Source organism: Acomys minous, assembly GCF_964271855.1.
Source record: "Acomys minous genome assembly, chromosome: 9".
In the NCBI taxonomy this organism is placed as follows: domain Eukaryota; kingdom Metazoa; phylum Chordata; class Mammalia; order Rodentia; family Muridae; genus Acomys; species Acomys minous.
The window spans coordinates 56,223,713-56,249,930 of record NC_140490.1 but is presented as its reverse complement, the minus strand read 5'-3'; the positions used below and the strand labels follow the sequence as shown (position 1 = coordinate 56,249,930).

Sequence of the window (26,218 nt, the reverse complement as noted above, 5' to 3'; positions counted from 1 at the left end):
AAATGAGCACAGATATAGAGTGCCCAGCAATAGAAAAGATTAATTTAAAATTCTGCAAATACTGCAGAAAATGTCATGAGTTACCACAAGAAAAATGAGCTAGTTATTGAAGATGGCAAGTGGAAATGCCTACTGAAGGCACCAGTGATGGCTCTCCTGCTGCCCTCCATTTTCCCACCTCTTAGGGAAGGCACAGTGTAACTTCTCTCCCCCATATCCCCTGCAGTCGTCTCTGGTTCATGGAGACCAATGCACAGCCATAGGCCTGAGCCACAGCACTGGACTTAGCACTTCCTTCCATTCCCGGGACCCTCCCCACGCCTTTCAGAAGTTCTCATAAGTCTCCTAAGTGTGTAGAAAAGGAGCCCTTTCATATTCCGTGTGCCAAAGGGAATCAGGCTTAGTTTCCATCAGTTGAGGCCTGCCCTACACTAAACACCTGCTGGAGGTCATCATTGTTGAAACTTGAAGTGATAAAAAATATCACCTCACTGGTTGAGGTGAGGTAGCTCCCTTTCTTATGTGTGCGTTAAGGAGCACATAAAGCATATGTGAAAAGCTTAACAGCAATTTAGTAATATCTGGCCAGAGGTCAATTTACCCAATTCTGATATTTCTCTCTTTCTTTTTGGTTTTTTGGTTTTTCAAGACAGAGTTTCTCTAAGTAGCTTGGCTGTCCTGGACTCACTTGTAGACCAAGCTAGCCTCGAACTCACAGCAATCCACCTGCCTCTGCCTCCCAAGTGCTGGGATTACAGGCGTGCACCACCATGCCCGGCTATTTCTCATCTTTTAAAACCAGAATTGCAGGCTGGAGAGATGGCTCAAAGGTTAAGAGCACTGGCTGCTCTTCCACAGGTCCTGAGTTCAATTCCCAGCACTCACATGGTGACTCACCACCATCTATAGTGAGATCTGGTGCCCTCTTCTGGTGTGCATTTACATGCAGATACAACATTATAAACATAATGAAGATTTTTTTTTCAAAAAAAAAAAAATAATTACACTAAGAGGTGGGCTGGTAACCATGTCCGATTAACTTGAACCTAGAAAGCCTAAAGGCTAGAGTCCCATGTCATCAGCCTCCCAAAGGTGCTCTCAGAACTCAAACCTGTTCCAGCCAAAAATAGAGCCCGGCCTAAAGTGCCAGTGTCTATGTCGCTGTCCTACTTACCTGTCCCCTAACCTGTGACTTAGCCCTCTTTGTATTCTGGCAAGGGGTGGATCCTGTAGGGTAAAGTCTCCCCCGGGACATGCCGCACCCACAAGGTGGGAGCTACACCTGGGGAACCCATGAGCAAAGCATGTCCAATCCTTATGTGTTGTGGGTTGTCTGAGCCCACCAGGCCCATGACCACAACTGTCAGAAGCTTAGTCGGCTGCCCTCAAGAAGAGCACTGTCTTTCCAGTGGAACCTGTTATTCCAAATCTTGCTTAGGGGATGTTTCCAGATAAACAGAGGAGAGGCAAGAGGTGGCTATTGGGGACAATGCCACAGTCTGCTGCAGCCGCTAGGGAGTGATGAGCAGAGCTACGCAGACTCTACTAAAGCATTTCATCCACATGGGCTCAGTTGCACCAAGGGTGATTTCATTGTCTTTTCTTTCCAGAAGAGAATGAACAACAAAGTTTCTATTACCAAGTATGTACTGTAAATGGAAACAAGTTGAAGCAGTGGCAGCAAGGACACCACCACCACCACATCCCCACTCCACCCCACCCCCATATCCCTGCCCCACACCCACATCCCTGCCCCACACCCACTGGAAGGTTTATGAGAGTGAGATGTGGTTATACAGGTGAATGGAACTCTCTGCCATCATGTATTTGTGCGCATCTGCCCTGCCTCATTTGATGAATTTCCATTTAAATAGCCACATGGGCTCCAGAGACTAGAAGTCCAGCCTTGGGGGAATGCTTATAATACCATGATTGCAGCATTGGAAATTCCGCTCTCAGTGAAGATCTGGAGATCATGGGGCCCTACCCTACTGGCCTCCTGTCTACTTCCTAGGCAGGGCTTTGCACTTGTGTGGACTCAGTATATGGTTATTTGTCAGATAATAGTGGTGGTAAAGCGAGAATTTAGTACAGTTACTACCAAGTCAGTTGATACTACCAATATAATTAGTTTATCTCTGTTAAGCGCCAGGAGTGCTATATGATTTCTCCAGTGCTGTGTAGACATGTGGTGCTTGTTTTTACAGGGTTTTCCCTTTGTGTCTCTCTCAAATGCCGTGTGCCACCATGCCCAGCACTATAGGCTTTTTTTGTGTTTTGTTTGTTTGTTTGTTTGTTTGTTTATTTATCTTTTGAGACAAAGGTCTCAGTATGGTAGCTTCAGGATCCCACCTGTCTTCCCTTTGGATGATGGTGTCAGACATATATCTTGTACTACCTGCAAAGACTTGATATCCACAATAATTAGAATATATCTTTTTTTTTTTTTTTTAAGGGAAGGGAGAGTGTGTGTAGCTAACTAGCAAGGTGGCTCCTCTACACCTTATTTTTATTTTAGTCAACTGAATTGAAGCAATAGAGCTAACAGACCAGTTGTCGCTCCCTCCTCCTAGATGTGACATTTGCTGTGTTACCTTCCGCACACACCGAGGACTACTGCGCCACAATGCACTTGTCCACAAGCAGCTTCCCAGAGATGCCATGGGAAGACCGTTCATCCAGAACAACCCTTCCATTCCCGCTGGCTTCCATGACTTAGGATTTACTGACTTCTCCTGTAGGAAGTTTCCTCGAATCTCTCAGGTACGCTGATGGAGCTATTCAACCTGCCCCCACCTTGACATGGGGGTGGGGGTGGGGTTTCTATAATGCCCTCCTTTCTTTCTCTCACTGAAACCCAGCGTGGTCCAGTCTGTCCTCCTTGGGGCTTTTGGACTGAGAGGGGTCAATGGCCTTTTCCTTTTGTTGGGTTTTCCATGAGTTTTCGTGTAACTCCAGCTCATTAGTACCTTTTGCCCACTCTTAAGACTTAGAGGTTTAAAATTGTTTATTCACAACCCCTATCAATCCCCTGTTGCAATTTTTAGTATCTGCAACACACCTAGGTATTTTTAGCAGTTTCTGTTAAAATACTTTGGATTCTTTTTTAGTGTGTGTGTGTGAGAGAGAGAGAGAAAGAGAGAGAGACAGAGACAGAGGAGGGGGGGAGGAGAATGTCATATGTATGTCGATGCTCCTGAAGGCCAGAAGTGGGCTTTGGATCCCCTAGAGCCGAAGGTGTGAGTGGTTGTGAGTCATCTGATGGGTGCTGGGAACTGCACTCAGGTCCTCTGGAAGAGCACTCTTAACTACCAAGCTGTTTCTCCAGCCCCTTAGATCATTATGGGTTTGAACAAAAAAAAAATGAGCCAATTTGTTCTACCAGAACTACTTTTTAATTCTTCCCATGTGTAAAATTGAGATAGGAAGTGTCCACCTCGAAGCTCTCGAGGTACACATGTCTCAGATGCAGTGGACTTGACACATGTGTGCATGCGTGGCTCTTCCAGCTGATTGATGGCCCCTCTTCCACCGTCACAGAAGCAACCAGTTCTTATCATTTTGTGAAGAAGGCACCCTGGTTCGCCCTCTTAGATAGTCTGGCAGTGCTCAAGCGGGCAACCCTCCTGCCTCTGTCTGCAGGTGCTAGCTTGTGCTGTCACGCCCAGTATAAGCAAAGGCTTATTTTGAACTCCATTGTGATGTTATTTCACTTTACTTTCGTATATCCCTAGTGAGGGTATCATTGTTCAACCTCTTGACGTTGCTGTCTACAGAGTTCACACGTATGAACTGTGCAGTTGAGTGACAAAAATCTCTCTTAATGTTTTAAGTAAGTTTACACTTTTCTGTTGGACTGCATCCGTAGCTGTCCGTGGCCCCATGTGGCCCACAGGTTATATGCAGACCAGGCGCCTGCTCGCTCCCTGTCACTCTCCTAGTTCCGTCTCAGGTTGACACTCAGAAAGGTTGAGTCTGTATTAATGAAAAAGGCTGCTGGCAAGCCAGACACTTCCTCCCGCCTCTCTTCAGGGCCGTGTTTAAACCCTCATCTTTCTTCCCTTGGTTTTGCTTGTGGGTTTCACTTAGGCCTGGTGTGAAACAAACCTACGAAGGTGCATCAGCGAGCAGCACCGGTTCGTGTGCGACACCTGCGACAAGGCGTTCCCCATGCTGTCTTCACTCATCCTGCACAGGCAGACCCATGTTCCTGCGGATCAGGGGCAGGAGAAGCTCCAGACCAAGACTCTAAGTGATGATACCCTGGACCAGAAGGCCTTCCTGGCCTTGCTGGGCCTGCAGCACACCAAAGACATCAGGCCTGCCCCCAACGAGGAGCTTCTGCCGGACGACAACCAAGCAATACAGCTCCAGGCACTCAAGTGTCAGCTACCTCAGGACCCTGGCTGCGCCAACGTGCTGAGTCTGTCTCCTTTTGAAGCTGCTTCTCTAGGTGGTGCTCTGACGGTCCTCCCAGCTACCAAGGAGAACATGAAGCGCCTGTCCCTGCAGCCCTTCCAGAAGGGCTTCGTCATCCAGCCGGACAGCAGTATTGTGGTTAAGCCTATTTCAGGAGAGTCAGCCATTGAGCTGGCAGATATCCAGCAGATTCTAAAAATGGCAGCTTCAGCTCCTCCGCAGATCAGTCTTCCGCCGCTTTCCAAGGCTCCCGCCACCCCCCTTCAGGCAATTTTCAAGCACATGCCTCCTCTGAAGCCAAAGCCCTTGGTCACACCCCGGACAGTGGTAGCCACCTCTACACCCCCACCTCTCATCAGTGCACAGCAGGCATCCCCGGGGTGTGTCAGCCCTAGCCTTCCTCTACAGTCCCTCAAGTTCCTCAAGGGGCCAGTCGAGGCAGTCCCCAGTGCCCACCTGCTCCAGGCCAAGTCTGGGGTGCAGGGGAACACCACCACCACACAGCTCTTCCTGCAGCAACCTGGAGTGGAGTTGCCAGGCCAGCCTGAGATGAAGACGCAGCTGGAGCAGGACAGCATCATCGAGGCCCTGCTGCCCCTGAACATGGAGGCGAAGATCAAGCAGGAGATCACGGAAGGCGACCTCAAGGCAATCATGGCAGGCCCCAGTGGCAAGAAGGCCCCCGCCATGCGCAAGGTGCTCTACCCCTGCCGCTTTTGCAACCAGGTGTTTGCTTTCTCTGGGGTCCTCCGAGCCCATGTCCGCTCCCACCTGGGCATCTCGCCCTACCAGTGCAACATCTGCGACTACATCGCCGCTGACAAAGCCGCGCTCATCCGCCACCTCCGCACCCACAGCGGGGAACGACCTTACATCTGCAAGATCTGCCACTACCCGTTCACGGTCAAAGCCAACTGTGAGCGGCACCTGCGCAAGAAGCACCTCAAGGCCACCAGGAAGGACATCGAGAAGAACATAGAATATGTGAGCAGCAGCACAGCGGAGCTGGTGGACGCCTTCTGCTCCCCAGAGACTGTATGTAGGCTGTGCGGCGAGGATCTCAAGCACTACCGTGCGCTGCGGATCCACATGCGCACACACTGCAGCCGAGGCCTGGGTGGCTGCCACAAGGGCCGCAAACCCTTCGAGTGCAAGGAGTGCAACGCCGCCTTCGCGACCAAGCGCAACTGCATCCATCACATCCTGAAACAGCACCTGCACGTGCCGGAGCATGACATTGAGAGCTATGTGCTTGCAACAGACGGTGGCCTTGGCCTCACAGATATGGCCACAGAGGCCTCTGCCAGAGAAGAGGGCAGCTGCGTTGCTTTCGGTGAGTGCAAGCCCCTCGCCACTTTCCTGGAGCCCCAAAATGGCTTTCTTCACTCGAGCCCCACTCAGCCCCTGCCTTCCCACATCTCTGTCAAGTTGGAGCCGGCCAGCAGCTTTGCAGTGGACTTCAATGAACCCCTTGACTTTTCGCAGAAAGGCCTGGCACTGGTCCAAGTGAAGCAGGAAAATATGTCGTCCCTGCTGAACTCTTCCTGCTCTGCCCTCTATGACTGCTCCATGGAGCCCATTGACCTGTCCATCCCCAAGAGTGTAAAGAAAGGAGACACGGACACAGCTGTACCCAGTGACAGCAAGAAACCGGAACCAGAAGCCGGGAAAGCCGAGCAGCTCTCTCCCTGCCCACCACCCTGCCCTACCTTGTCAGTGACTGTGGAGCCCAGGGGGAGCCTGGAAAACCCCACAGGCACTGCGGCGGCCGTCACCACAGCTGCCAACCTGGAACCCCCCGCTCAGCCCCTCCAGGGCTCGGTGCAGCTGGCTGTCCCCATCTATTCCTCAGCCCTCATCAGCAATCCAACCGTCTTGGGCAACTCTGCCCTCTTGAACAACCCAGCCTTGCTCAGGCCCTTACGTCCAAAGCCTCCCCTCCTCTTGCCAAAGCCCCCCATGACAGAGGAGCTGCCGCCACTGGCCTCCATTGCTCAGATCATCTCATCTGTGTCCTCGGCCCCTACTCTGCTGAAAACAAAGGTAGCCGACCCTGGACCATCCATCACCAGCAGTAACACTGTGGCCACAGACAGCTTAGGAAGCTCCGTCCCCAAAGCTGCCTCCACCCCCACCGACGTCACAAGCTCTAAAGAACCCAGTGACCCACCCCCTACAGCCAGCAGCCCAGAGGAAGCTGTGCCCACTGAGCAAGGGCCGGCTACCTCATCCAGGAAGAGGGGTAGGAAGAGGGGCACGAGAACCCGACCCCTCGCCAACAGTACTGGTGTGGACTTGGACTCCAGTGGGGAGTTCGCTAGCATCGAGAAGATGCTGGCCACCACAGACACCAACAAGTTCAGTCCGTTTCTGCAGACTGCGGAGGATGACGCTCAGGAGGAGGTGGCTGGAGGCCCTGCAGACCACCACGGGCCCAGTGATGAAGAGCAAGGAAGCCCTGCAGAAGACAGGCTGCTGAGAGCAAAGCGGAACTCTTATGCCAACTGCCTGCAGAAGATCAACTGTCCCCACTGTCCTCGGGTCTTCCCTTGGGCCAGCTCCCTCCAGAGGCACATGCTTACACACACTGGTAAGAAGGCCCTCAGGGCTCACCAAGCGGTGAGTCTTGACAGCAGAGGGGTAGGGGTGGTCCTAATGTTTGGGGCCCTTTTCTCGCATTCCATTCTTCTTCACCTCGGAAGTCACAGGCTGCTACGCCAGCGGTCCGAGCCACCAAGGGTTATTGGTAAACAAACGTATCAGACACAGGCGATGGTGGCCATAGGCTCCCTCACTTCCGCCCCTACATCCTGTGCCTGACAAGTTTCAATATTTTCTAAGTTAAGAATGAAGGCCATACCAGAGAAGCGGGGCTTTACATTAAGGTACCAGAGATGCAGTGGAATGAACTGGTATCCTTAGTGCCACCTTTTTATTTTGAATACTCTGTGGAGTCTTGAGCCTACCATGCACTTAAAAGGAAATACTGCAAAGTGTGATTTGGCCTTACACACACACACACACACACACACACACACACACACCCCTTTGCTGAGGTAGCTACATCTTCCCCTCTTTTTAAATTTTATTTTATTTTAACATTTTTGCCTGGTTTGAATATCTATCATAGATGATTGATAGAGGTTATAAGTTCTATTTATCCTAAAATTGTCAACTGTTGAGGAAAACAACGTAAGTATAATTTGAATGCTTTAAATATCAGAGCTAAATTACCAAGATGATATTCCATAGATATTTTTCAGATGTCAGTTGCTAGAAGTTAAATTTTAGAAGTTGAAGATACAGAGTATTTATTAAATTATTTTATGCCGGGTACTCTGGCACTTTAGTTGCCACATACCTTTCATCATAATTATAATTTTCTGAATATTTCACAGGACTGGTATCATTGATCATTGGGCTATGTACATTGAGTAAGGTCCTCACCCTTTTGGAGTTGCAATTCAAGTATTAACAGATTGTACCAGAAAAAAATTATTCTTACTGTATGTATAATACAGGATTGCTAGATAAAGTATAGATCACCAGCAAGATTTGAATTTCAGACCAACAAGTAACTTTTGTAGTATTTGGGACAGATGAAAACATGACTTGTTGTTGCTCTAGGGGCGTGATCTGTTACTTATAGAAAACAGGTACTTATAGAAAACATGACTTGTTGATCTAAATGAAATTCAAATTTAACTGGACATCTTGTCATTTTTGCTTGCAAACTATAGAAACTCAAGGCATCTAGGAGATTTACAACAGCGTTGTGAAAGGAAAATAGTGGAAAGTGAGTGTGGGCCGTATTCTGTGCCTGGTGGAAACACAGTAGGGAGGGCTGATAGCCCAGCTGTGTCTTTAAGGCGATCCTGGCCTTGTGATTTCTCCCGACCCCTCCCTGCCTTCTTCTCTAGGTGAATGAGAGCTCTTGGTAGACGCTGCAGATCTTCTGTGGATAGGCCATCTCCCAGCAAACCTACAGTCTCTTGAAAGCTGAAGTGCCCATAAATTTCTTTTCCATTTGTGCTGGTGTCTGTAGACACCAAAGATATGTCCCCACTCAGGAGTCTAGTCCCTATGATTGCCTGGGGTTTGGTTGCCAGAAGGCCACCACTGCAGGCTTAGGGGCATCTGAGCCTGTTCAGTACCCAGGACCCACATGGTAGAAGAAAAGAATCAATTCCCAAAAAGTTGTTCTCTAACCTCTACACACATGTCATGGCATGTGCACACGCCCGTGTGCACACACACACACACACACACACACACACACACACACACACACATGCACATGGCTGCGGGGGGAGAATAAAATTAATTTTAAAATAAATAATACATAAATTCTAACTAGTAGCATTGAGCAAAACCCAGTTTCATCTTCAGTTAAGCAAACTGCCTACATCGTGAGAGATGGCGTCTTTCTGTCCTCTAAACTACTTTGTGGAATTATCATCCTGGCATCTGTGCTTTGCCTCACACATTTCTCCAGTCTACCCACTCCCTACAGCGGAGCAAAGGGGCCAGATGCTGGCTGCCAGCACAAACAGGGCTTTAGCCCTTTACCCTGCTTAGGTTCCAGGATCTGCATCTGAGGAGGAAGCTGTTGTCTTTCATGTCCTCTTGTGTGGTTTCTACACACTCAATTCCCTCCCTCCTCCAGCTCTCTCCAACCTGTGGCTCACTCACTGTTCTTTCCCTGAACGCGTTGTACCTCATGAGACAAGGTTGCACTGTTTGTGCCAGTTCCCCTGTTGAGCATCTCAGCCTGCGTCTTTAGGCCACAGGAGGACAGAGGCCAGCAAACACAACTAGTCCCTTTCAGCTTCTGTCCTCATCGCTTCCTCCTTCCCTTTGCTCTGGTTCCGTGTTCCACGGTGACGGGTCAGGATGGTGCAATTACTGAGAACCCCTCCAGCCATAACATCTGGGGTTCCCTAGCTTGCCCACTTTCTCATGGGTGCTTTGAGCTCCTTTGCCAGCTCCTGGGCTCTTCCCTCCCACCTCCTACCCACTGCTAACAGGGTAGCAAGCACTGAGGTTTAAATGCGGGAGATGTCCTAACAGTATAGAAAGCAACTTGCACCAGCTGTGCCTGGCTGCCTTTTACTAAGGTTTAATTTATGCTTATGTACATATGCTTATGTATATGCCTACACATGTGTGTGCAGGTACCTGTTGGATCACCTGAAGCCCAAGCTATGGGTGTTTTTGAGCCAACAAATGTAGGTGCTGAGACCCAAACTCAGATCTTCAAGAACAGCAAGTACTCCTTACCCCTTTGCTAAGTGATAGCTTTGATTGCAAAAGAAGAAGAAGGAAAAAAAAAAAAAGGCACCAAAATAACGACATCTTGGCCCTAGAGTTTGTGGAAAGTTCAGGGACGCTTGAGCTCTTACAGTCTTGTCACCACATAAAATACTCCGTGCGAGTCAGTCACCGGCTAGTTCTAACCTTGATTCTCTTCAGAGAACATTTGCAGCTCGTCTGTTTGGAACTTGACAAACAAGGTCCTGTTGTCCTCAGACAACTCTTGTCCCTTCTGCCTGGCTTTGTCCCCAGTGCCTTCAGACACTGCCTCTCTTCCTTCTCCGACTGCTCTGCATGAATGAATATTGACTGACTGGTGGTTTTAATGTTCACGTTGGGGTGGGGGACATACAGGGCCTGGGTATAAAGTTAGTTCTTTATGATTACAGCCCCTCTCATGGCACACGTGTGCACATACACAATATGAAAACTACCAGTGGCCATCCAAATCATGATACAATAGGTAGAGCCTACTTGGGATTTTCAGATCTACTGTGAAATTATTTTTTTTTTAAAGTCACCAGTTGTTGCATCTCCACAAGGCAAAAAGCATACTGGTGGGGTGTTGTTGTTGTTGTTGTGTGTTTTTGTTTTTGTTTTTACTTAATGTATGTATGTGAGTGCTGTATCTGCATGTTCACCTGCATGCCAGAAGAGGGCATCAGATCCCATTATAGATGGTTGTGAGCCACCATGTGGTTGCTAGGAATTGAACTCAGGACTTCTGGAAGAGCAGCCAGTGCTCTTAACTGCGGAGCCATCTCTCCAGCCCTTGTACTGCTGTTTTAATTTTTTTTTCCCCCCAGTAAACATGTGAGTTTTAAATGATTGTGTTATTTGCCAGTTTGAGTTCCTTCCTATGACTTAATGCTCGGGTACCACCAAACTATCTTTTTTTTTTTTTTTTTTTTTTTTTTAATTACCACCAATATGACTCCTTCATGGAATACAGCCTGGCTGTCCCAACCACCTATAAATGAAAAGCATGTGAAAACTTTAAAATAAATAAATCACTTAATAGATAGGAATCTACCATTTTATTGTGAAATCTAGAATCCCAGCATGATGAGTGAGGGAACTGGCTGGGTAGCTAAGAACAGAGTCCAGATCCCAGCATCCATGCAATAAGTTGGTCATCTTCTGAATGCTTGAGTTCTCATACACACAAAGGCACAAATAAAAATAATAATAACTTTAAAAATCTCAGTAGAGTAGCTTCTAGCCGTTTCCTCCTCCTCCTCTTCTTCTTCTTCTTTTTTTAGCCCCTCCCCCACTTTGGTACTGGTACTTGATTTGTGCTTTAGAATGCTGCCTAGCACATGCTCTGCCACCAGCTGCACCCCAGCTCCTTGTTCCCTGGTTCTCTAACGCCCTCTGGCCAGACCTGAAGAAGCTGCCATCTTGCTTTTTGACAAAGGAAATTTTAAAATATTGTGTTCAGTTGTTAATGAAAAGCAAAAGGAGCCACTTGGAAAATACAGAGCAAAATGTTACAACCAGTTGCTTCAAGTTTTTTGTTTCTGTTTTCTTTCCTTAAATGAGGGTGTTTTCTATGCTTTTAGCAGAAAATTCCTGCAGACCCATGTCAGAGGACTCACCAAGCAATTGATGGTTTCTCAACTAGCGTTCGAAGGTCCCTTGTCTGTACACATGACAGGATTTTCATATGGTCTTTCCAAGGTCTCTAAATATGCTTGGATTGATGCAAACATTCATGTCTCTCTGGTCACCTCAACCCCATACACCTCTTGTGTGCTGGAGTCAGAGCATTTAGGCGTTCGGTTTCGTGGGTGGTTGTTGCTGCCACAGCTCTTTTCAATGCTGTAGTTGAAGCCCAGGGCCTCATCAGCACCAGCTGAGAGCTGTGTCTTTGAGCTGCATCCCTGGTTCATCTTGACTGTCATATGGCTCCCTTGGAGGTCTGGGAGTGTCCTCATAAAGACTGTGTGCTTTCTCTCTCTCTCTCTCTCTCTCTCTCTCTCTCTCTCTCTCTCTCTCTCTCTCTCTCCCTTCTCCCTCAAAAAAAAAAAAAGGTGTGTGCTCTCAGGAGGGGTTAAATGTCCCTTGCCTTTCATTGATTGATTGATTGATTGATTAGTCCTGATGACAGTATGGGTTGCATTGTCATAGGCACCCTGGGCCTTTCTTACCCTGGAAAACAAGAAGCCTTTCCTGGCTGGTCCCAGCAGCAAGCCCTGGGGGGGGGGGGGGGCTCTGCAGTGAGCGGCACAAGCTTTGCCAGGCTTGAAGTATTAATGTAAAGGGAAGGTCCCTGGTTTGTGTTTCTTGGGAGCTATGCCATGTGGCTCTTCCTGTTAGGTAGGGACGGTTGCCTACAGCGCCAGGCAACAACTCTAAGGTTTTTGTTGTTTTTTTTCTTTTTAAGTCCACAACACCTCATCCCTAGTGGAGTCAGGAACTGACACCTGGAATCTGGCAACTGGAGGGGGGCAGCTGGGAGCGAGGCCAGTCCACCATTGCCCTCTCTCCCCTAAAGCTTGGGATGCTGCCCTTTCCCGTTGCCCTTCCAATTTTCCTACCTCTCTTCTTCCTTTTATTTTTCCTTCTTGCCCCTCATCTCTCTTCCTCCTTCCCTTCTCTCTTGTCTCTTTCTCCTTCCCCCTTTTCCTTTTCTCCTCCTCCTCTTTCCTTCCCTTCCCTCCTTTCTCTCGTCCCTCTCTGTTTCTCCCCCCCTTCCTTTGCCTCCATCTTTCCCTGTTCTCCTGTCCTACTTTGTCATGCACGCTCCCCCCCTGAGCCCTTTGCCCTTTCCCCTCCACCGTCAACCCACGCAAGCCCAGGACTAGCCACAGGGGACCTTCCAATGCATTTTGAAGCACAATGTTTACAATGCACAGAGAATCAAATAGAGGAAGAATATAAGCAGGCCAAAGCTGAAACCTCCCCTGGGAGAGGAGGCAGGCCTCTCCTCCCAACGCATCACCCCGTTTGTAGCGGTGGCTTAGGGCTTGGGCCAGCCTAGCATCTGTGCCTCTGTGGAGCAGAACAAATAGCCTGCTGCAGGCACAGCTTAGTGTTGTCACTTAGTACTTAGCCCATACACAGCAAGAATAAGAAAGAGAACCTGGCAGCATGTGGGATGCGTTCTCCTGTCCAGTAAGGGCTAGGTAGCAGTGGCTGCAGACGTTCCTCTGAGGGAGGCCCCAACGACCTTGTCAAGAAGGGGAACACCTGTCACATTGGAGGAAAGGCTCACTCTGATTTCTCAAGATGTGCCTTGAAGGTTGTCAGGGGTTCATGATCTCCCCTGGGGGCCTTGAGCCTGCTTCCCTGTTCCTTCTCCTCACCTTTAGTGCTGCCTGCCAGGTGGTTTCTTCCCCTGGTTGCATAGGCATTGCTTGCCGGGCCTTAAAAATCTTGTGGTGGTGTTAACATTTGTTATTGTCTTGCTTCAAACACATGTATCTTGGTTTCACTAGTAACTTTCTTTTAGTTGTTGGACTGACGGCTCCTTCCATTGCATAAAGGTTAAGGGAAAGTGATTATTTTTGTCGTTGTTTCTTGGTTTTTTATTTTAAGTGTGTTTCTCTTGCTGTCTTAAAAGGAAAGGGTGGAGGGGTGAACAAATGCCAGCAATCCAAGGAGAGTAAATCAAAAAGAAGCTTTTCTTTTTCATTGCAGTAGAAAGCCAGATAAATACATATTTTTTTTTCCTGCTTCAGGTCAGAAACCCTTCCCTTGTCAAAAATGCGACGCCTTCTTTTCTACCAAATCTAACTGTGAACGCCACCAGTTGCGCAAACACGGAGTTACCACCTGCTCCCTGAGAAGAAACGGGCTTATTCCCCCAAAAGAGGGTGATGTTGGATCCCATGATAGCACAGGTAGAGCCTCCCGGTGATGGAGAAACAGTGAGAAGAGGGTGCTCTGCAGGGCTCCGTGGGAGCTGCTGTGTGAGCTGGACCACTGCAGCCGCAGCTTAGGGGACCGGAAGCCTAATCCTTGCCTAGACTGCCTGACACCAAGACCTGTGGAGTTGGGGAGATAGTGTCAGTGCTTAGGGGACTCTGGAGCTGCTAGCGGAGAGACCCAGCACCTTCCTTCCAGAAATTGCCATTGTTCTGATCCTGGAAGGTGGGATGAGCAGGGTGGTTTTTTAGCTCCTAGTATAAATTGCTAAAGGAAACAGGAAGCTCTGAAGTTTGGGGGACCCAGCTTCTTCGGCCTCCTTGAGCTGTACTTGAGCAGCAGGAACTGTGAACCCCAAGCTTTTAGTTGGGGGAGTGGGGCAAGGCGGGACATCTCTATTCAATAACTCTTCCCAGTGTAAACCTGTCCTTGTTTGAAAAAGCGCTCTGCATGCCCTTTCTTAATCACGACTCTGCCTGACCTGGATCCGGGTATTATTCTCCTGTGCTGATGTGTGCTTCCTCCCTCCAACCCTTACAGAGTAATTAACACTGCCCCATTCCTTTTATGCCACCCTCACCCCTTCAGCTTCTGTATTGGCTCGTGACCTCTGTTTAATACACTCCGTAATTCAACTGCTCGAGTACGCTGGTCCCTACCCCTGGAACGCACCATATAAAAACTAAGCTGCTGAGGGCCACGTAGTCCAGCCAGGTAGCAGTACAGGCATTGCAAATGCAGGCTTCAGCTCTGTGGGCGTTGGAAGTTGGCATTTGCCCATTGCTGGAATCTAAGCCACAGATGTGTTTATCTAGGATTGCAGTTGTGTCTTGTGACTTCTCCTCAGACTTGGGTGGGATAGAGTGCTGTGCTGTGTAGTTTGGGAAGCACCCCAGCCCTAGGAGTCATTGTGGACAGAGTGACAGCCATTGATCCCAACCCTTGACCCCCTTGTCCTTACCTCAAGGATGACACATCACAGAGCTGACCCCAGTGGGGAGCCCCCTCTACCCTCCCTACACTTTTCACTCTGCCTGGGTTTTCTAGCTCCACAACTTCGACACCCCGGACTTTCATGTCCACGTAATTCTCCAGATCTATGAGTAAAGAAAGGTATCCTGCCACGGCTGAGTCCCTGTGAGCCCGGCCTCATCTGCTTCCCAAGCTACAGGAACCCTGAGGCACCAGGGCCGCCGTCCTTGCCTCAGACTGTCCGGTTAATGTTTAACCATCATTGCCACAGTACCTATTAGACTGGAACATTCTCTTACAGCCTGCTGTACAGAATGGTCCTGTGATTCTCCCCAAACCAGTTCAAGAAGGAAGGCAGTTGACATGGGGGGGGGGGGGTTGCTTTGGGCTGGAAACCCACGTCCTCAGAAAAGTCCCAGTCTCAGCATGCTGCTTCTCCTGGGGGACGTTCACAGGAGCCTTGCTGATGGCAGAGCTTATGGTCTGAGCTTAGCTTTGGCACAAGCATTAGCCTGTGGGAATATTTATTTTTTAAGTTTACAATTACAGGTTTTCTTTTTCCAAGGCTCTGTGCCAGAAGTTATATAGATTTTCTTAAAGGGACAAAACCTCTGGGAAAAGAAGTCACTGAAAGTTGTGAAACTAGCAAAGAGTGTTGGGTTTAGTTGCCGGCACATCCCATGGTGAGAGAGAGGACAGGGTTAGGAGGGAGAGAAAGCAGAACATGAGACACAGGAGCTAAGGACTCTGAGAAATTTACAAACCCCCGTCTATGTGATGCTAGCTGGAGTGGGGTGGGGTGGGATGGGTAGAGGGACAGGTGTTTCTTTTATTTTCTGGTTTTGACCTTGGAGACAGGATAGCCCAGGCTATCCTCAAACTCTAAGATGACCTTGAACTTCTGATCCTCCTGTTCCTACCTCTGATGTGCTCACAGGAGTATATCACCACACGCAATTTATGTAGTTTTTAGGGGCAAAGCCAGGGCTTTGCAAGCCTCTCAGCTTGGGTAGGCAAGCACTCTACCAACTGACCTATCTCATCAGTCCTGAACAGACTTTAAAGAGACAGGAAATGACAAGGAAGTTCCTCAAGTTTTTGAGGCTTGTTTTATGTGCGTAGGGTAAATTCTTTTAAAATCCCTAAACGTGTTTTGTAATGTCAGTTTGACTTTTCCAACCACATGAGGTCTCCCATGAAAATGAACCCAGATTTTCCCCTAAACCCAGTGCTAAAAATACTGATGGGGGACAGTTTTCCCTTATTCAGTTTTAAATAAAATCAAAACTCTTCCTCTGTTAGGCAGATGTGCCCATCCTGCTCTTGAGGAATGTTCTTGGTCCTTACTCCTGTGAAGAGCCACATCATTGTAGGCATCTGGACAGGACCCTTTACAATATAATCAGAGAGTTTTTTTTATATGTATGAGTGCTCTGTCTGCATGTACGCTTGCATGACAGAGGGCATCAGATGCCATTATAAATGGTTGTGAGCCGGCCACCACGTGGTTGCTAGGAATTGAGCCTCAGGTCCTCTGGACGAGCAACTAGTGCTCTTAACACTGAGCCATATCCCCTAAACATGTTTTTAATCTGTTCCTTGATAGAAGGCACTTTTACCAACCCAGAAGTCCTGTTGTCCACATGGGCTGGTACCCTGAAAGAGTTTCCCAAGCTTAAACACATCGGGCAAAGTGCAGGCAAAGGTACCTCTGTTTGTCTAGTTATGCAGGTCAGTTGCATCCGTCACATTAGCTAAGGGACATTTCATTTCTAGGAAGTAAGAGATCCTTAACTGTGCAAGTCTGCCCTGGTGGAGGAGCTGGGCACACATTATCTACTAGCGTTCATTCTGCCTCCTCCAGTGATTTTCCCAAGTGTCAAGGGCACTAAGTGGGGAGTACTGGGCACAGAGAAACAGTGCGTTGCCCATGAGGAGTGATGAGCTGGGCCACCTACATTTAGAAGTGAAGGTGTGAGGAGAGGGCATAGTAGGACATGTCCTTTCAAGTTGACCACTCTCCTTATGTCTGTGTCAAAAACAGGTCCCAGCCCGCCTGCTAAAACACTCCCCCTAGTGGAAGTCTGGAGTGCAACCAAGCCACCTTTGCTCAAAGCCTGGGCCTCACTGTACACGTGGAGAGTTTATCTACCCTCAGAACAGGGTCACAAATGGAATGACTCTTACTGCATGTACTTGGGTTGGGTTTCAGAATTCATTTTTATTTTCATAAGTTTATCATTTTAAATATATTCTCTCCAGTTCGAACAGCCTATGGGCTGGCTTAGCCCACTCTACTCTAGGGTTGAGATGGGAGAAGCATGACCAGCCTAGGACACATATCACAAGCTCTTGTTTCTAATAAATAAATAGTTTTTGCTGAAAAAAACAATAATAGGAACAGCTTAGGGTATACTATAAAAAAGTAGAATTAGCCAGAAATTAACCTTATTTTTAAACTGGACTTGAGTTCAATCCCTAGTACTATTAAAAAATAAATAAGTCAGCTGGTGGTGGTGGCGGCAGTGGCGCACGCCTTTAGTCCCAGCACTTGTGAGGTGGAGGCAGGTGGATCTCTGTGAGTTTGAGGCCAGCCTGGTCTACAAAGCAAGTTCCAGGACAGCTAGAGCTATTACACAGAGAAACTCTGTCTTGAAAAAAAAAAACAAAACAAAAAAAACCAACCCCCCCACACACACACACAAATAAATAAATAAGTCCAGTAGTCTTGGCTCATGCCTAAAATCCCAGCAATGTGGGAGCAAGACCCCTGGAGCTTCCTGGCTATCCATTCTGGCCAATCAGCAAACATCAGGTTAGTAAGAGACTATGTCTGTAGATAGATAGATAGATAGATAGATAGATAGATAGATAGATAGATAGATAGATAGACAGACAGACAGACAGACACCATGTAGACCTCTGGTTTCCAAACACATGTGCACACAAGCACATACATGCACGTACAGAATTACTCACAAAGTAAGCAATTTAAGCATTCTGTGCTTTTCCCTATATTAGAGTTTAAGCCAGAATCCATTCCGTAGATGCTCTCTGTGGTTCTGGAAGATGAACATAGATGTTTCCCTTAAAGCACAGCCTATACATTAGTATACATCTCTCAGGATTCCTGCCTCTTGTCACAAATTATCTTCATACCATAACAACTTGTTTAATTCTGAAGTCTCTTAATACCCACACAGAAGCCTCTACTGCTGTGAGAATGAAATCAGTAAATTGACATAGGGAGAAATGGGCCCACTTAGTACCATGTCTGAAACAGCTCCTCTCCCCAGCCTAAGACCCGCCCTGATGGCACATGACGTTGCATCTGACTCTGAGAAGGAATGATGGGCATGTGGTAGCCTTCTGGCTTATTCCACACAGCATGAAAGAGTCTCAAGCACTGATCAGTGATGCGCCTAGCATGGGATCTGCTACCCCTGGGGGGGGGGGCGGTCAGAGGAAACACTGAACACCCCTAGTAGTAAATTGAACATAAAGTTCTCAGCCCACTTCCACTTAACAGTTAGTCCTTGTTCAGCCCTCCTAAAGAAAGGGTAATGTTCCCGATACTGTTTGGTATGGGCTTTTTTTTTTCTCATGTATTCTTGTGTCACCCCCACTCACACCCCGACTGTCTTATACCCCAAGCTGCCCTTGAACTCAGTGTGTAGCTCAGCCTGGCCTCAAGCCATACCTACCTGCTTTAGTTCCTGAAGGGCTGAGGTCAAAGGGGTGTACCAATGTGCCTGGCCTTGGTGTCACTGACATTGGCCATGTCACTGAAAGCTGGTGGACTTTTCATGTTTTGTGGTGGGGGGTAGACACATAGAAGCAAGAAGTCACTGTCTGCCAGATGCTCACCCTATAGATACCTGTTCTCTTGCTCGCTCACATTCCCACAGCCCCTCCGAGCTACCTGTCATCCCTCCCCACGTGCTCTTGACCACATTTGCAGTAAAGGTCCTCCCAAGCATCGCTTACAGATGCAGGAGCATCTTTGGCCTCTGGCCTCTACCTGGAGATGTGCCGGTGGACGTGGGGCCATTTCTGTGACACTCCTCCCGGACCACATTGGGAAGAGGGTGGTGGTGTTCTTGTGTGTGTTGCATGTTTGCAAAAGTTCTTTGCACTGGAAAGATAACTTTTACAACTTGGCTTTCTCAACCTCCCTAGTACTGCAAGTCTCTGGAATGCACGCCCTCTCTGTCTGCACTGCCTGAGTCACTCACACCTTCCTGGGGGTGGGGACAGATGAGTGTACATGGGTGTGACAGTGGAGGTCAGGAATTCTGAGGCTTGTGGATGTGAAGGCTTACAACTCCAGATTCAAAAAGTCCTCACTAGGTTTAGTATCCAGGATGTGAGGGTGGGTCCAGCCAAGTCCCAGTAGAGCCCTTGAAAAGGGCATGCTCACTGTCACCTCATCTGAACTCCTTCCCCACTCTGCTTGCTTACACAGACAGCCAGTCAGACACAGACACATTGATCACCCCAGGTGAGGTGCTGGATCTCACAGCACGGGATAAAGAGCAGCCACCATCAGAGGGAGCTGTGGAGCTCAGCCCAGTTACTCAGGACCTCTCTGTTAAAGAGGCCAAAGCAGAGACAGCCCCTCCTGAGAAGGAGGAAGAAAGGGGGACTGAGGAGAACTCGGAGCGAGAGGAAGAGTGTGGCGTGGAAGAGAGCACCAGGGACGCAGATGCCCCAGAGGAAGACACAGCCAGCAACCAGAGCCTGGATCTTGACTTTGCCAGCAAGCTGATGGACTTCAAGCTGGCCGAGAGTGAGGCCGGCACCGTGGACAGCCAAGGCTCAGCCCAGCAAGAGCAGAAGCATAGCTGCAGTACCTGTGGGAAGAACTTCAAGTTCCTGGGCACCCTGAGTCGCCACAGGAAGGCACACAGCTGCCAGGAGCAGAAGGAGGAGAAGGAGGCGCCTTCGGTGGAGAATGAGAGTGCTGGCAGAGCAGTCGAGGGGCCCTCGCCTTCCCCCGAGCCTGAGGAGAAACCTGCTGAATCCCCACTGATAGATCCAACACCAGGAACCAGTGAGGCCTCTGTGGAGAAACAGAATGAAGAGACAGAGGGTCCCTCTGATGGGGAAGGCACAGCTGAGAAGAGGGGTGACAGTGACAAGAGACCAAAGACAGACTCCCCCAAAAGCATGGCCAGTAAGGCGGACAAGAGGAAGAAGGTTTGCAGTGTATGCAACAAGCGCTTTTGGTCCCTGCAGGACCTCACCCGGCACATGAGGTCACACACAGGTATGAGAGACCAGACTCAGTCTGCCAGAAGAGGCAACGGTGGCCTGCAGTGGTCATCGTCAGTGCCAGGGGCTAGAGAATTGGCCAGGATGCAGGGATTGTCCTTTGAGCTGAGGAAACCCGGGGGTCTTACGGAGTTGTCTGCTTAGTCCTGGGAGTGGCACAAGCCTTCTACAGGGCAGGAGGGTGGTCCCTCTGTCACTCAGCCCCAGTCTTGTCCTATAGATAGGGAGGGTGGGTACCCTGTCCACAAGCTTCTAGAACAAGAAGAGTGGGTATATGTCCATCCAGGGTAGTCCTCAGCCAGGTCCTGAGAGGGACACATGGATACGCCGGGAAAGGCAGGTGCTTGCCTGGCCCATGTTGTGAAAGACCCCCAAAGAAGGTTCTGTTATTTGGACAGGGGCCAGGGGAATCTGGTTAGAACCATGAAACCAAAAAGAGCTTCCTGATCCTTCCACCATCCCTCCAAAGAGAACTCACCATCATGGCGTCCCATGCACAGCAGCTTTGGCAGAGCCAGCTGGGCCCTGCACTGAGGTGTGGCGTGCTGGTACCTTGTCCTAGCCAGATATGTTCTCGGCTGTTGGAAACTTGATATGTAAGCTGTCAGGAAAAGCCAAACTGTACGTCCTTGGGCTTTGATTAGGTAGCTGTTGCTGGCCTTGTAGAGCCTGGATGAGGACAGATAATTCTTCCTGCGGGACTTTACTTCTGGAGTTCTTTTAAGATCAATTTGTAGGGGGATATATGTCAGCCTGTAGAAGACCTATGCTGAGAGGTACAGGGGAAAGAATGGGACCCTTAGCCTTGCCAGTTATATATAAGAAGGCTCTCCTGAGCAGTAAGGAGTGGGTCCTGTGCCTGTTTACTTAGTTCTGGATGCTGGATTCATGTAGAGTGGGGGAGGTGGGAACCAGTGGCCTTCATGTTAATGGACATCTTTTTCTCCTTCTCCCGTTGCTCAGGAGAAAGGCCATACAAGTGTCAGACCTGTGAGCGAACCTTCACCTTAAAGCACAGCCTAGTTCGACACCAGAGGATCCACCAGAAAGCGAGGCACAGCAAGCACCACGGGAAGGACAGCGACAAGGACGAGCGGGCTGAGGAGGACAGTGAGGATGAGTCCACCCACAGTGCTAACAACCCTGTCTCAGAGAATGAGGCGGAATCCGCTCCCAGCACCAGCAACCATGTGGCCGTCACCAGGAGCCGGAAAGAGAGCTTGGCCAATTCTGGGAAGGATTGTAGCCAGGAAGAGAAGGCTGCAGCAGAGCAGGCAGCTGAGCCCAGCCACAGCGTCCCCAAGGAGCAGGTGTCTCCAGGTGACACAGACCCCCAGAGCCCAGCAGCCATTGTGCAAGACTTGTTGGAGCTGTGTGGCAAGAGGCCTGCTCCAGTCCTGGCGGCCTCCGACAGTGCCTCGCAGCTCTTGGGGATAGAGTGACAGCCTTCCCCGTCCCGTCAGCACACAGAGAAAGCTAGCAGAGCATCCCGAATATAGATTTCACAAAGTTTTCTCAGTGTCCTTCAGCTGTCTGGAGAGAGAGAGAGGAAAGAGGGCAAAAGAGAGACAAGCAGGCGTGCGGCCAACCAGCTCGTGCCATACTAGCCTTACCCAGTGCGCAAGCACCCGGCCCCCCGGTGTGGCCGGCTCCAGTGCCTTAACTACTTACGGGTCCTCCCATGTCGCTGTGGGTGTGTCCCTCCCAAAATGACTATTTTAATGAATTTTTCAGAGGACCTCTTCGTTTAAGCATTAACATTACCTTTCGTATTGGTGTGTTTGAGCTTGTTTTTGTGAATCTGTGATAGTACTGTTTGTTCTGTGAGCTGGAAGCAGAAGAAGAAAACCTTCCCCCTTGGATCCCTGTAGCCAATAACTGGAAGAAAATGATGTGAATTTCATGTACATGACCAGAGGGAAGAGGGTGTGGGGCTGGTTTCTAAGCTAGCCCCTTTTTTCTCTGGTTCACCTGGTGGAGGAGCTGTGGTCTGGCCTTTGCTGTGACCGCTGTGGTATGGCTGAGGCAGGGTCCCAGTGTGGTGTCGGCCAAAGCCAGGAAAGAGTTCAGCTTCAACCTCATGTTCCCACTCTCTCCGTGTTAGCAATGGTTACTGTTCAGATTCTTAATTCTCAGAGAAGAGTGGCCTCCCCAGCATCGTAACCTATGGAGGGCATGCCTGGACAGCATATATTCATTTTCCCTTCTCCCCATTCGGTATATGTTATTAATGTTATTATTAATATTATTATTATTATTAGTTCATCAGTTTGCTGGGCTCTGCATTCAGCAGAAACAAATGGGCAATATTTGCCCTGGGAGACCTGGTCCCCACATACCGTGTGCCTGGAGCTTTTGTTGGCACACCAGTGATGGCTCTTCTACTGTACTCAAGACAAGCCTTTCTACCATGACTGTAGAATCCAGCAGGGGCCAGGAGTGGTCCTCCAAGCATGGCCAAGGAGTGGCTCAGAGGAAAGAGCAAGGATGCAGGAGTGGTGGGAAGCAGGCATCCGAGACATACCTGGGGCTTGCAAGGCATCCCAGCCATCCTGCTAAGCTGGGCCCAAGCATCCCCCCAGCTGCGCTACTGTCATTTGGAAAGCAATGAGATACTACTGCCGGTGATGAGCTAGACCACACGTGCAAAGGTTTAGACGAGAGGGTTGCCGTCACCTTCCTGCAGGGTGGGTTTGTTGCCTGGAGAGAGAAGTGCTTTCAACCCCCTAACTGGCCCAAGCCCCTGGCGCACAAAAGCAGGACTCCTTTTATTTCTGAGCATTCTGCACAGGCAGTAGAGTTCCCTCGTCAGCAAAGAGAGACCTCTCCTCCTGTAGCTGAGCTCTCTTCAGCACCCTGTCCTTTAGCTAAGGCCAGAGAACGCCTGAGCCACACTGCTACTAGAGCCCCTGTGCTTGTCCCTTGCCTGCACAGCTTCCGGGCTTCTCTAGGGGAGGCCAAGGCCTTCCTCTGCTCCGCGGCTTCCCCTCGCCCTGGGGCTCCACATGCTCCTCTGTTGAGACGGGCATACCCTTTTGTCCACCAGCTTCTAGTGGCTAAAATCCAACCACCCTGACTTCAATGGAAGATAGGTATTCTAGAGATAATGAAAAGTGATATATTTACATATGGAAAATGTTGAGGTATATATGATTTTTTTAAACTGTATTAGGGATGTATGAACCAGTTTAAATTTGAGATTTTATTTACTGTAGAGCGAGAAATCAGAACCAGTGACCCCATGGTCTTCTAAGTTAAAGCCAGCTCCTACATCCCTTAGTTGTTTTTTATTATTATTATTACATTGTTATTGTTATTTTTGTTGTTATTATTTGGGATTTCTTGTGTTTTGTTTTCCTTTGCAACTCTCCACACTAAACTCATAATATTGTGGGGAGAAGCCATGACTGAACTCTACGCTGCGGTAAGATGTAGCAGGGATTGGCTCCCAGCAGCGGCCGTAGCCAGGGCTGCGACTGGCAATAATCACTATTGATTTAAAGCTTTATTTAGTCTGGTCTGTTCCTTCATAGTCAATAAGGTCTTGCCACATTTTATTAGAGATTGAGAGATGTATTATTTGTTTGTTGTCCTGCCCGCCTTCCTCCCCCAATATTAAACTGTGAAATTTGTGATTTGTTTAAACGCTGGGTGAATCATAGTGTAGTTTGCATGTCCAGCTAATTTGTTTCTATACATTTTGTTTGATTCTCTTTCTCCTCAGGGCTTTTACAAATATATATATTATATATGTGTATATATATATATGGATCTTCTGAAAAAAATTTGAGGTGCAAATTTTCTCTTTTTGTTGTTGTTGTTTTGTTTTTGTTCTTTTTTTGTTTTTCTCTTTAATGGACACAATGCTGAGATTCAATCACTACATGAAATACCTGGCTGTGAAAACAAAACAAAAAGGCCCCACGGCGCTGTTTTCCAAGCAGCTCTGGGGAAGCTCCGTGAATAAGATGCCGGTTTCAGACAGATCATCCCGCATTTGTCTCTTTCCTCTCCTCTCTTTCTTCAAGAAGGAAGTTGACCCTGATGATTTCAGCCCATGCATTAAACAGAAACAACAGTAACTGTCTAGAATTCATATTTTTCTAAAGGGAACTTAAAAACTGCTGCTACATGTCATGTACAAAACCGGTTTATGCCACATGAACAGAATCACAAGTTTGGTTTTGGTACTTTTTGTTTCTCTTTGTACTCAGTTGTATAGAACTTCCAAATTCAGAATGAAAAGAAAGCTGTTCTGTATCAAACCATCTAAGCAATAAATGTTATATTTAAAAAAAAAATGGTGCATGACCAATCCGTGAGTTCCTCCTGTCCTGTGTCCAAGCCTGCAGCCCCCTTGGGCCAGGTCTTAGGTTCATGGGGTTGTCAAGGGCTGATGCCCTTAGAAGCCTGGGCACCCTGGGCATCTTAAAAAGAGATGGCCCATCCCATAAAGTGCCTGCCACAAACGCCTGAGGACCTGAGTTCAGACCCCCGGAACCCACGTAAAAGCTGTGTGTGTGAAGTGGCATGTGTCTGACTCCAGCATGGGCAGCTGGGGGGCAGGGCAGGGCCGGGTAAAGACAAACAGGCTCTGGGAACTCTCTAGGCAACTAGACCAGCCAGTCTGGCCATCGCAGATTCAATGAGAGGTCCTGCTTCAAGAAATAAGGCGGGAGGCTGGCTCGGTGGCACTTACCATCAAACCTGACAGCCTGCGATTGATCCTTGGGACCCACGTGGTAGAAAAAGAGATGATGATCCCAGCACTCGGGAGGCAGAGGCAGGTGGATCGCTGTGAGTTCGAGGCCAGCCTGGTCTACAAAGTGAGTCCAGGACAGCCAAGGCTACACAGAGAAACCCTGTCTCGAAAAAACCAAAAAAAAGAAAGAAAGAAAAAGAGATGATGGCTGAAGCTGGCGAGGCCCACACGGCTCTTCTTGACTCCTGTTTAGCTGCAGCTGAACTAGCGGGTCCGTTTCCTGTGGACTAGTAACTCCTAAGGAAAACGCTTGGCCTTTTCTTCCCTCATGCAGTTGTAAGGGACCGAGTGTAGAGTGGTGGTTTTCAACCGGGGGCGGGGGGGGGGGGTCGCCCAACACCATCAGAAAACACATACTTGATGATTCATAACAGTAGCAATGAAGATAATTGGCTGGGGGTTACAGCAATGTGAGGAGCTGTATTAAAGGGACAGGCATTAGGAAGGTGGAGAATTTAGGTAAGCTGACTCGAGTGAGCCTAGCAGTGGGACAACTTGGGGAGGAAAATCTGTTCATCTCACAGGTGACAGTGCACACTCAAGAGAAGCCAGGGGCTCACGGCAGGACCTGAAATAGAAGCTATGGAGGAATGTCACTGCTGGCTTGCTTTCAACTACCCTTCTTATGTATATAGCTCAGGACTACCTAGCTTGGGATAATACTGGCCACAGTGGACTGAGCCCTCCTACATCAACCAGAAATCAAGAACACCCCCACCCCCAAACATGCTCATGGGTCTACCTGATGGAAACAGCTCAACTGAGGAGCCCTCTTCCTAAACATGTTAGGTTGACAGCCAAGATTAGACCAGTGGTGAGGCAAAGCATCACGGTGGTTGCTTATAAAGACTCCCGCTCAGCCAGGTGTGGTGGTGCACCCCTTTAATCCCAGGAGGCAGAGGCAAGCGGAGCTCTGTGAGTTCAAGGCCAACCTGGTCTACAGAGTGAGTCCAGAACAGCCAAGTAAGGCTACACAGAGAAACACTTGTCTCGAAAACCTAAAAATAAATAAAGACTCCTGCCCACTGCTAGCAGCTAGGAAGCAAAGACAAGACCAGGAAGAGGTTTGGATATCCCAATCTCCCTGTAGGGCGTATCTGCCTTCCACCAGGTCTCACACCTTAAAGATTCCACCACCTCCCAACCATGTAGGCTCACAGCCTAGCTTTCAAAGCATGGGCCTATGAGGGACATTTACCCAAACCTCACCAATGTCCTGAATCCACAAGGTGACCATCAGCCTCTCTACAGTTCTGAGAATTTGGTCTCAGCCTAGGCTGCCCTAATGCATCCACTATCTACTGTGGAAGCCTCTGTCCTTCCTGGAATTAACTTTAAGGGGACTTAAATCTGGCCACTAGTCAAGTTAGGGAGCAGAGGTAGTGCTCAGTGATGGAACACTTACCCAACACCCCCAAAATGTAGGCTTCGACCTTTTCCAAACCTACTTTATTAGGGGTTCTTAATTCTTACACCTCCCTTCCAAGCCACCTACCCTGGAGAAAGGAGGTTAATGGGAACAGGAGAAGTAAATCTTTTTGGACTCAGTTGGTTTTCAGAGATCCACAGAATATGGCATTTAATGATGAGGGCTTTCCTGACAGAGAG

General features: G+C 48.7%; 1 protein-coding gene across 20 annotated transcripts in view; it reads left to right on the top strand.

Annotated features, from left to right (window-relative positions):
• The window catches only part of RREB1 (ras responsive element binding protein 1), a 175,780-nt gene extending 153,846 nt beyond the window's left edge, over positions 1-21,934 (top strand). For 19 of the 20 annotated variants that reach the window (XM_084794878.1, XM_084794876.1, XM_084794871.1 and 16 more), the window contains 5 exons: positions 2,574-2,763; positions 4,090-7,009; positions 13,416-13,577; positions 19,040-19,843; positions 20,812-21,934. In XM_084794878.1, coding sequence (XP_084651004.1) covers positions 2,574-2,763; positions 4,090-7,009; positions 13,416-13,577; positions 19,040-19,843; positions 20,812-21,290 — 4,555 coding nt within the window. In that variant the 3' untranslated portion in view covers positions 21,291-21,934. The remainder of the gene's footprint in view (positions 1-2,573; positions 2,764-4,089; positions 7,010-13,415; positions 13,578-19,039; positions 19,844-20,811) is intronic. The other variant, XM_084794882.1, reaches the window with a different exon arrangement.
• Positions 21,935-26,218: the final 4,284 nt, after the last annotated feature.